The 11268-nt window shown below is 45.3% G+C and overlaps 1 protein-coding gene across 1 annotated transcript; it reads left to right on the plus strand.

Annotated features, from left to right (window-relative positions):
- Positions 1–5343: 5343 nt before the first annotated feature.
- On the plus strand, positions 5344–10702 carry LOC119355426 (agmatine deiminase-like). The gene is made up of 10 exons (XM_037622226.1): positions 5344–5586; positions 8472–8585; positions 8679–8774; positions 8848–8932; positions 9252–9307; positions 9403–9481; positions 9571–9705; positions 9802–10037; positions 10124–10279; positions 10393–10702. Exons 1-10 carry the CDS (start codon positions 5494–5496, stop codon positions 10480–10482), a joined length of 1140 nt encoding a protein of 379 aa, XP_037478123.1. The 5' UTR covers positions 5344–5493; the 3' UTR covers positions 10483–10702.
- The last annotated feature ends 566 nt before the right edge of the window (positions 10703–11268 follow it).

An 11268-nucleotide genomic window follows, 5' to 3' on the forward strand; every position in this document is an offset into this window, starting at 1 on the left:
TCAGATCTGAACCTATTATGTTTTCATGAATATATGTGAGTTCTTGATCCTATCTTGCAAGTCTATAGTCACCTATTATGTGCTATGATCCATTAACTCCGAAGTGACAATAATCGGGATACTTACCGGTGATGACCGTAGTTTGAGGAGTTCATGTATTCACTATGTGTTAATGATTTGGTCCGGTGCTCTATTAAAAGGAGGCATTAATATCCCTTAGTTTCCAATAGGACCCTGCTGCCACGGGAGGGTAGGACAAAAGATGTCATGCAAGTTCTTTTCCATAAGCATGTATGACTATATTCGGAATACATGCCTACATTACATTAATGAACTGGAGCTAGTTCTCTATCACCCTATGTTATAATTGTTGCATGATCGATCGCAGCCGACATAATTCTCCATCACTGATCCATCGCCTACGAGCTTTTCATATATTGTTATTCGCTTATTTACTTTTCCGTTGCTACTATTACAATCACTATAAAACCAAAATTATTACTTTTGCTACCGTTACCACTACTATCATATTACTTTGCTACTAAACAATTTGCTGCAGATATTAAGTTTCCAGGTGTGGTTGAATTGACAACTCAGCTGCTAATACTTGAGAATATGCTTTGGCTCCTCTTGTGTCGAATCAATAAATTTGGGTTGAATACTCTACCCTCGAAAACTGTTGTGATCTCTTATACTTGTGGGTTATCACCGCCCGAGGCAAGGCCGGCCATCCCGCTGCCGCCTGCCGCAGCCATCGCCGCCGCGCCGCATAGATTGGATCGGCCACGCAACCATTGATTTAGGGGCCCCGCACCATCCCTAAGACGCGGGAGAGAAAGAGTCCCCCGCCACCGTCGTTGGCCTCCGGGCTTAGCCTGGCGACGTCCTTCAGCGGCGACGGAGGGAGAGGGAGATCGCACCCCCGGCGGCTAGGTTTTGGGCGCCGCCCGAGTCGCCCTAGCGGGGACGATGCAAGGTCTGCGAGGCTCTTTTAGGGGTCTAAAAACTAAAGTGATGATGCTACGTCCTTTCTGCACACCTTCAGTTTCAATTTGGTTTCAATTTCAGTTTGAAATGACTTATTTATGTACATTTTCGGTTTGATGGGTTAAATTTCTGGGGAAGGGCTAGCTACACATTTTTTTTATAACTCATCATCTTTTAGGAGAAAAAATAATTAAGAGGAAATTTTAAGGAATTATAGGAGAGGAGAATGGCTAGAGAATAGAGATGCCCTAAGAGCAACTTTAGCAGACCCCACAAAATCTCGACCCGCAAAACGCATTTGCAGTTTTACGAAGATCTCGTTTGCGGGCCAAAAACTAGCGCGGCCAAACAGAAACCGCAAATGAAACCGCATAATTTGAAAAAACAGTTTTGCGGGAGATATTGCACCTCATGGACGCGAGTAGTTCATCAAGTATTACGTAGATTTTACATGATCAAACACCAGTTCATACTACATACTACATACTACATTAATACTAGTTCTGGAGGGGTGGGGATCTCACGGCGGCGAGGTCGCGACCATGGACGACGCCATGGAGGAGCTCAATCCTCCTCGCCGGAGCTGTAGAGGTCGATGTACTTCGCCCTCTGCTCCTCGCGGATGCGGCGCCACTCCTCGTCCTTCTCCTTGGCGGCGAGGTTTGCGGCGACCGCCTGCCGCCACTGGAGGTCTTCGAGCTCCTCGGCGTGGCGTCGGCGCTCTGCCTCCTCGCGCATGCTCCGCCGGCAATGGAGGCCGCAACCGCGTCGACGTCGAAGACGAAGTCTTCCGGCCCGACGACTCCACGACGGCCGAGTGGAGTGGGGCTCCTCCTTGACAGGGACGAACTTGAAGTCGTCTGGCTCCTCCGACCACTCCCTCTTCACAGGAAGAAGGCTCACGCCGGAAGAGGAGGAGCTCGCGACGTAGGTAGATCTCGCCGCGGAGGAGAAGGATGCGGCAGAGGAAGCTCGTGGGCGGTCGTACTCCTCTGTCTCGCGGATGCGGAAGCTCGCCAGCGGCGACAGGCCGCGATTGGTCCACTTTCGGGCCCCGCGCTTCCTCACGCCGTCCGACTGGACGCGCCGCTCGCGCTCGTGGTCACTTCCGCCGCCGGATCTATTGCCGGAGCCGGGTCCGGAGCTCCACATGCGGCCCCACATGGCGGCTGGAGGCGGGGAGGTGGTCGCCGGCAACGAGAAATGTGAGGAAGGGAGTGGGGAATTGCGTGGCTCGGCGGCGGCGGGGGATAGGGTTTCGACCCGCAAACGCGCCGCGGAACCGTAGATACAGTGGTCGGGGCGTGCGGTTTGCGGGCCGCGGCAAAAATTTTTACGGGCAGGACGAGTATGCGGGCTCTGTTCTGACCGAAAAATTGGGCCGAGCCCGCATACTCGTCAAAATTTTACGGTTTTGTATGTTTTACGTGGTCTGCTAAAGTTGCTCTAAAGGACTTGGCGTGGAGTTGGTGTACATGTAATTTATAACATCCAAAGTGTATGGATTTTTTTTCTTCACCTTTTTTTTAATATATAGTACGCACACTCGTGCGTATTCGAGAAAAAAAAATAAAGATGCCCTAAGGGAAATATTTATTTATCTGGAACCGCAAACCTGCGTTAACTGTGTCCTTGACTCTCTGCGTGTGTTTGTGTATGCCACTCTGTTCTATCTTGACCAACCGAGTCGTACATCGTGGACCAGGAGAGGGTTCGTGGTGCCGCTCAACTCGGCAGTCAGCAGGTGCAGGCGAGGAAGTGACCAAACAGCTTGCCGGACTCTTGACGGGCAGAACCGGTGAGGGATCGGCAGGCGCCCGGCGGCTAGATGGCGGTCGATTACAGTTCGTAGAAATGACGCTGGCAGACTGTTGAAACAAACACCGGGAGAAGGATTATGAAAGCTTTTAAATTTCAATGAATTATGAGTACATATATTACTTCTGTGGTCACATGACCTGTATTAAATTGACTACGTAATTGTTAATAAAAATAAAACCTGAAATATATATTTGTACAGGCTGAATTTGAAATTGTAGACAGCTAAATAATCTATCATGGTATTTTAAAATTTCAGGCACGTATCACTGGTTTAGAAAGACAACGTATATGGACTACAGTTTTGATTTTTTATTATTGTGAATGTCCTTTGAATCATAACATACAATGCATTACATATGTATGATGATTATCTTTCAATAGGATTATTATATTCCACCTTTAGATAAAAAAATAAAGAAGAATGTTTAATAATGCGACTAAACAAACCATAGCGATTACCTAGTTTAAAACAAATAAATTAATGGAAAAAGGAAGGAAAGTCATGTCCATGGCAAGGGATAGATTTCAAATTCCTTTTCCCTTCCTTTTTGCGCCACGTGCTCCCAATCCTCTAAGATATGAAACAATATTTTATTCAGTTTTGCTAAAGCACATTTGGATGTGTCATAAGTATTGCACATCTAAGTCCTATGTCATTAATCTTACGTTAAGATTTGTGTGGATGTTTTCTTTTTTTTCTTTTTCTCTTTATGCTTGATTCATTCACTTAGATGTGCAATAACTATAGCACATCTAGATTTGCCCTAGACACATTCTATTTTATTAAGACTAAGTGAACATTGGTATGAACCAGTCCATAATTTAAACGAGAGTAAGAATATTAACAATGGTCACAGGTAAATAAGACTTATTTTATTTATGTCTTACTGATGAAAATAAGAACTTTGCGACCACGACAAAAGTTAAGGGCGATATGAAAGACGGGGCGCTATTGCCTGTTTGGAGGAAAGAAAAGGGCGGTGTCGGGGAACAGAATTCAAAATCGTACATAATCTATGCATATGGGCTCCATTCGAGAGAAATCTTATGATAAACTTAAATCTGGTCTTGTATTTAATTGAGAAGCATTGTGTATTTGTGCTCTACTTCTTTCCTGAAATACTCCAAGTTTTATGCACCATCCAAAGTGAAGGTGCGGCATGTTCCCCATCTTCGGATCTTTCCACTGTTTTGGGATTGTTTGGACATAGGCCAGTTTAAAATCCCTGCTTGGCTTTGCTGAAGTTGTTAGCGGTGACACTTGTAGGTGTCGTACCCCTCTTGGATGCGCTTCCAGGGCCATTCTCTGTGCCACTCTTTGAGCACTGGGGGAAACTCAGGTCCTGTTCCTTGGATTAGATGGCGGCAACGTCACGACGTTGTTTCTCTTCATGAAGGTGTTGTCTTGTTTGCTCGTGGCGTATCCGGTGATGGTTATTGAGAGGGGCATCGTTCTGGTTCGGGCTGTTTCTCTTGCCTGCGGTAGTTTAACACCATGTTATATATTTTGTTTTGTGCCGAACATCTCACGTCTCTCTGCTCTGGGCACCATATTTACGCCATTTTGGTTCTGTCATGTGATGTAACCCCCTACTCCTTATTCTCATTCTAACTTCTTCTATCAATGAAATGATACGCAAACTTTCAGTATTTGAAAAAAATATATGCGAAGAAGGCCTTTAGTTTTTTTTAAATATCATAATCCCCGCAAACAACATTACCATAATACAGTATATGAATTTCGAGTTTGCTAACCACATATCCCAAGCGTTACCGTAGTACAGTATAGTTGGTACACTTCCTGATATTATTTTAGGAAATTATACAATTCTTGTGTGTTTGGCGAAACCATAAAAAATGCGGTAACCACTCCCGTGCATTAAAAATATAAAAAGATGTTGTATTGTATGGTTAAAAGGATAGTGATATTCTTCGTCTATCAAAGTTCAAGTTCTAGACTTGACACAGATGTTTGTATTTTTCTAGATTTATTATTCCAGACGATTCAGCTATGCGCGTTCAGTGGAAGGAGACCCTTTCGTTCGGTTACGAATGCGTCATTGGTGACTTTGTCAATATCAAAATGATGTGCCGAATCAACCTCTCGAAAGTGCTTGTCGAGGTAAGGTATGCTTACGTGCATTCATTGGTGTAAGTGTATGCATCTGTAATATGTAAAACAAGTTCTCCGAAAAAAAAATATGTTAAACAAGTAAATCATGGAGCGCTCAAAATGGTACTCCGAGTCACGCAGCACCACCGACGGCGGGCCCACAAGGTGCCTATCCTGGGCCCGGCGCTCCAGCGCCCCAACAAAAAAATGCGCTCGGGATTCCGGGGAATCTTTGCATTCCCAGGCCCCGGCCGGTAGCGGCGGGCCCACGCATCAGTAACCGCTGGTCACTTGGGCACCGCGCGGCGCAAAGCCGGTGACGTGGGCCCAGCCCTTGGCAGCAGGAGCACACGCCCCTGGACCCGCCCGCCTCACGATCTTTCTCACCCCCACCCCTCCCTTTCCCCCTCCCTGTACATAAAGCAGCCGTCGCGTCGAGGCTCGGGAGGCTCTCCTCCTCAGCACCAGCAGTGTTCCATTCCATTCTCCGTCCTCAGATCAGCGCAGCGGAGGATCAAACCAATCCATCTAGGTTTGGCGAGCGCCGAGCCGAGGGGAGGGGACGGAGGAGGATGGTGAAGGCCATGGCGGGGTGCCCGGCCAAGATGGGCTTCCGGATGCCCGCCGAGTGGGAGCCGCACGAGCAGTGCTGGATGGGCTGGCCGGTACGTACGCGTCCTCCTCCTCTCCCTCTCGCCTCTCCCGTCGTGCCGTTCTTCGTCCTCATCCGACTTTTTTCGCTCGCTCGCCACGCGAGATTCCGATCGAATTCGTTAAGTCGTAGTGGTTCTGGTTAGAGAAATGTTTCGTTGTCTGGCCCGCGCAGCCGCAGCCGCAGCCGCTCGGTGGCCCGGCGAGGTTTGTCCGGCATGGCGGCAGCTTATCCCTGCGCTTGTGCGTAGCTTCTGCTGTTCGTCCCTGACGGCGCCGTCCCTCCCCGTGCACATGTTTGCGTACCAACCGAGATTTGTCTTGAATTGGACAAGCAAAGAACAAAGAAATGCTACCTGACAAACAAATATGCCTGCCCACTTATTACTAGCACCCGTTTGTCATTTCTCTAGATGACCTGTTTGTCATATTGGTCGCTGACATGTGGGTCCCGTGTCACAATGTGAGCGAGCCAAAGAGTGGCCTGCTTTATTTGAACCAATTACGTGCGCTTGGCAGCAGCTGCCAAAGTTGAATTATTGGATCCCCTGTCAAGATTCCTTCTCCATTCTCCAGTGGAATCTTGGAACCGGGTCAGTGCTCTACCTGTATAGTGTATACTACCTTCTCTGTTTCAAAATAGACGACTCAACTTTGTACAAAGTTAGTATAAAGTTGGGTCATCTATTTTAAAACGGAGGGAGTATGTTTTATTTGCACTCAACCACCAACTCCAACTGCATGTGCATCCATTCTCATTCGGTGGTAGATAAACTATTCCAATGAAACATGTTCTCCTTCAGAATAGAATAGACAGTGGCGAGGTATATATATTTGTTTCTGAAGTTTTTTTACCCCGCATGAAAGTGCTCTATTACCTACCGAAAATAAACAAAAGATATATGAATGCATAGCACTAGAGACTAGACATGACCACAATTCCTCTTCTCCCCCTTGTTGTCTATGATTTTCTGCCGCGCAATTCTACAGCTGTGTGTGTGTCACTGTTCGAGCCATGTAGCACAGGACCTAAAAGAACGTCGTCTCAATATCTAATCCCGTGATGTCTTATCTCTGTGTAATTTGTAGTATGTTGATGTAACTTTTCCTTTCCTTCTCATTCTATGTTGCCGATTTACTATTACTCCCTCCCTGAAAGCTGTCGTCTTAGACATACATAAAGTCATATTTTCATTATTTTACTGTCATTATCTTAAAAACTATCTGGATTACAAACCTTCAGAACCATATGTGAAATTTTGACTTCAAAAGTATTTCCACAATATGTAATTTTTGTAGGGTTTTAAAAGCCCTAAAATCTAAAAAGTGGCCGCGCACTAATTGACGAGAACGAGCGGACGGGCTACCTAGCCATGCATGAATTTGTTTTTTTGTCTGCTAGTGCATGTTGTTATCAACATTTAATGAGTTCACACTAGTTAATCTGATTTGAAAGAAACAGCTTCACGTACAATTATTTTGGTTTTCCGAATTTTTAAAAAGCCATATCTTTCAAACCGCGCATCGAAATTCAGATCCGTCTTCACTGTTGAATTCTTTACGACGAGATATTTAAAACTAGATCTCGCATGAGTATGTTTTGATGAATTTTTTTTTATGCCAATTTTCGCGCTATATTGTGCAACTTCAGTACTGCTTTGTGCGACTTTAGTACTGCATGGTGCAATTTTTCAAACCCAATTTTTTGGAGCTGCATCCACAGTAGTTGTATTGCACACATAGTAGTCCTACTTGGCACATGCACGGCCACAGAGTTACACAATCTGGTCCGTATAGTCGCATATGAATTGTCATAGCTTGTAATGTAGTCTAGTTGCACACATTGATATTAAGTTGGCATGTAACGTAGTCGAGTTGCACACACATTAATGTTTAGTTAGCAGGACACTAGTTGCACACACATATGCTCAGTTGGCTTGTAATTTAGTCTAGTTGCACACGTATTGATGTTTAGTTGGCAGGACACTAGCTGCACATACATATGCGCAATTGACGTGTCAATGTAGTCTAGTTGCACACAAATTGATATTTAGTTGGCAGGACTAGTTACACACATATATGCTCAGTTGGCGTGACAATGTAGTCTGGTTGCACATGCATTGATGTTTAGTTGGTAGGACTATTGGCACACACATATACTCAGTTGGCGCGGCAATGTAGTCTAGTTGCACACACATTGATGTTTAATTGGCAGAAGGACTATTGGCACACGCATATGCTTAGTTGGCGCGGCATGTACTCTAGTTGCACACACATTGATATTTAGTTGGCAGGAAGACTAGTTCGTCGAAACATCCCCATATGGGATCTACTTTTGAAGAGCACGTCGCGAGGGTTCCAATGGTGAAAACCGATCTTAATTCCGAAGTGCGATCTAAAAGTTATAACTTTTTAAAAATTTGAAAACCCAAAATAAATGCGTTCATATCTATTCACATGTTTGCTTTTGTAGTACAGTACGTGATACTTTTTCTAAATAGAATTGCTTTATCAATTGGAAGGGACAAATTATTACTTTTTATGAATTAGGGACTAAAATTATCTGTTTTGGACCGGCCGCTCGGAACGACTAGCGAGCAGCCGGCCGCTCGCTAGATCGTTCCTTTAAAAGCATGCAGCGACTGAAATTAGTGGCCAGGTCGTGTGAATGACAAGTTGCGACTGAATAATGATATTTGCTTGAAGTATTCTCACTGTTGTCATTGAGTATTATCACTGTTGACGACGTTTCATTCATTTTAAGCATAGTAGATCATCGTGTTAATTCTTTGAAAGAACTTTTGAGTTTCCTTTTATTATTGTGTATCCTCTTCAGCATACGCCCTGAACAATTTGAAGTGCATCATCATAATAAACATGCCACTTCTTTGAATCTTAGGAGCGTCCAGACAACTGGCGGGAGCATGCTGAGCCAGCTCGAAAAACATTTGAGAGAACTGCAATTGCCATTTCAAAGTTTGAGCCTGTCACAATTTGTGCAAGTGCCAAACAGGTGATACGCTTCACATGAACTATGCTGTAAACTGCTGCATGATCATGTGCAACACAATGGTATTCAGTTTCGATTTTTTTTTTCCATTGGCAGTATCCTCGTGTCCACGAGCTGATGGAACACCAACCGAACATCAGGGTGGTCGAGATGAGCATGAACGATTCCTGGTTCCGTGATACTGGTCCCACTGTGCGTAACTTATTTTTTCTCATATCCCTTTTTACTATTCTGATTTCATGGCTAACATTATCCTGGTTTTTAGTTTATTACCCGTGAAGGCGGATCAGATATAGGACTAGCAGAGCAAACAATAGCAGGGATTGACTGGGAATTTAACGCATGGGGAGGTATGTTGTTTTAAATTAAAGTATGTATACTTTTTTCAGTGCTTTCTCAGTTGCTATTTATTTTCGTCTAGTTTGACTCTTTCTTTGATAATTATTTGTGTTCATGCAAAAGCGCAGTTATAAATTCATGCCAATATCTTAGTAGGAACTTGCGAACGGTTCCATATTTTTTATAAATGCTATAGATGGCCTGGTTTGCACTAGCAAAGCATAGAAGCACTAGTATTTTCTGAGCAAGAATTTTATTACTTCTCAAGTCAATGTCTAATCACCTTCTCCACATGATGATTTAGTAAGTTCCGCTCCTGTTGGCCTGCAGGACTCGGTGGTGGTTGCTTTGATGATTGGAGTCTTGACAGAAGCATTGCCAAGAAGGTAAAGAGTGATGTCCTACTCTAAAACAAACTTGTATCTTTTGTTAGTTTCTTCCTGCTCTTAAATTTCTTTCAATTTTTGCCACTAATTTTCAGATAGTCGAGATTGAGAGGATCCCTAGGTTTGCACACACAATGGTTCTCGAGGGTGGAAGCATTCATGTAGATGGAGAAGGTGCTTGATCTGTCATATCGCTGTTGCTGAACAAAATGGTTTCAGTCTGTCTGGTGTTTTGCTAACGATTCTGTCACATTTTGCAAAAGGTACATGCATTACAACAGAAGAATGCTTGTTGAATCCTAACAGGAACCCTCACATGACTAAACTGGAGATAGAGAATGAGCTGAAAGATTTTCTTGGGGTCACGAAGATCATTTGGATACCTCTGGGACTACACGGTAAGTATGAAAAGTATTTTGTCACTTTAAAGGGTTCTGTTCCTCACTTTGAGAATCATTTTTTTACTGTAAAATAACGTTGTATTGATTTTCTAGGTGATGAGGATACAAATGGCCATGTTGACAATTTATGCTGTTTCATCAAACCCGGTGTGATTCTCTTGTCATGGACCGATGACGAGAACGATCCGCAGTACGAGATATCGGTGAAGGCACTATCAGCTCTCACTCAGGCGGTTGATGCAAAGGGGCGGCAGATAGAGGTGGTGAAGATCCACGTGCCAGGGCCTCTGTACATCACGAAGGAAGAGGGGGAAGGTGTTCTTGCAACGGTCAGTATTGCAGCTACGCTTCATGGGTCCTTTGCGACGTTGATTTCAACCATTTCTAACATGGGCCAGTGTGTGATTGTTTTCAGGGGCATGCTGTACCGAGGGTACCAGGCAAGAGATTGGCCGCCTCGTACGTGAACTTCTACCCGGCGAACGGCGGGATCATAGCACCAGCCTTCGGCGATAAGAAGCGGGACGAGGAAGCGCGCGAGGTTCTCCAGAAGGCGTTTCCTGATCATGAGGTTAGCCATACTACTCCTTTCGCCTGAAAATTCAGGCATCCGTGTTGTTAAAAGAAGAGGCAGATTGAGGTTAGATGACTGAACTGAAGGGGCCCGTGAACTGTTGGGTGCAGGTTGTGATGGTGGAAGGCGCAAGGGAGATCGTGCTGGGAGGTGGGAACATACACTGCATCACGCAGCAGCAGCCGGTGCGCCCGTCATAGATGAACGGCGAGGAAAGGCGACCAAGCCCTGCATTGGGGTGATGATTCAACCATATTGGTTACGCCCGCAGCATATCGGTTGTACTCTGAAACTGCGTCGCGGGCCAATGGATGCATCTCATTTGGAGATTACTGAATAATATTGTGCTGTAGGTGTATTCAGAGTTTCAGGCTGTACCTTCCGCATTTGCATTCGCATTCCTGGATTTTTTTTCCTGCTTGCCCTATGGGAAAGGATTAAATTCAGTCGGCCAATGCCACGCTTCGCGTCGGTCGCCTCCCTTCCTAGCCGTGCACTGCACGACAACCACACACACTACCATACCCCATCGCCCTCTTCCTCTTTTCCCCATGCAGGATCAATACCGACATCCTGGCTCTTTTATACGTACTTGCGTGCACCATCTGATGCCTACCATCTCAGCGCAGCCCCACCACCATTATAGCCAACCATGGGTGTCGCACAAGGGCGAGCGCTGCTGCGTGGTTGGTCTTGCAAAACCCGCCACTGATGCTGCAAGTGCGTGCATGGGGTCATTGCTGTTATGAAGTGAGCCTATATTTCATCGGGCCAACAGGCCAGCACATATACATGAAGGGAAATAAGCAAAGAAGCCCCTATACAATATGATAACTACACACACAGCACAACCCTGTTCTAACCCCCCCCCCCCCCTCAAACTCAAGGGGGATCTTGGACACCGAGTTTGGACAGGAAAAAGCTGTGTTGGGACCGTGTCTGAGCTTTCGTCAGAAAATCAGCAAGCTGAAGCTCCGAGGGCACAT

The sequence above is a fragment of the Triticum dicoccoides genome, chromosome 2A, assembly GCF_002162155.2.
Source record: "Triticum dicoccoides isolate Atlit2015 ecotype Zavitan chromosome 2A, WEW_v2.0, whole genome shotgun sequence".
Classification (NCBI taxonomy): Eukaryota; Viridiplantae; Streptophyta; class Magnoliopsida; order Poales; family Poaceae; genus Triticum; species Triticum dicoccoides.

What these genes read in the sequence shown, in the direction of transcription:
- LOC119355426 (XM_037622226.1), top strand. Translation starts at nt 5,494, where the DNA reads ATGGTGAAGGCCATGGCGGGGTGCCCGGCCAAGATGGGCTTCCGGATG. An exon ending in TCCGTGATACTGGTCCCACT is followed by an intron (nt 8,775 to 8,847) that starts GTGCGTAACTTA and finishes CCTGGTTTTTAG; the next exon opens with TTTATTACCCGTGAAGGCGG. An exon ending in GGGAAGGTGTTCTTGCAACG is followed by an intron (nt 10,038 to 10,123) that starts GTCAGTATTGCA and finishes GATTGTTTTCAG; the next exon opens with GGGCATGCTGTACCGAGGGT.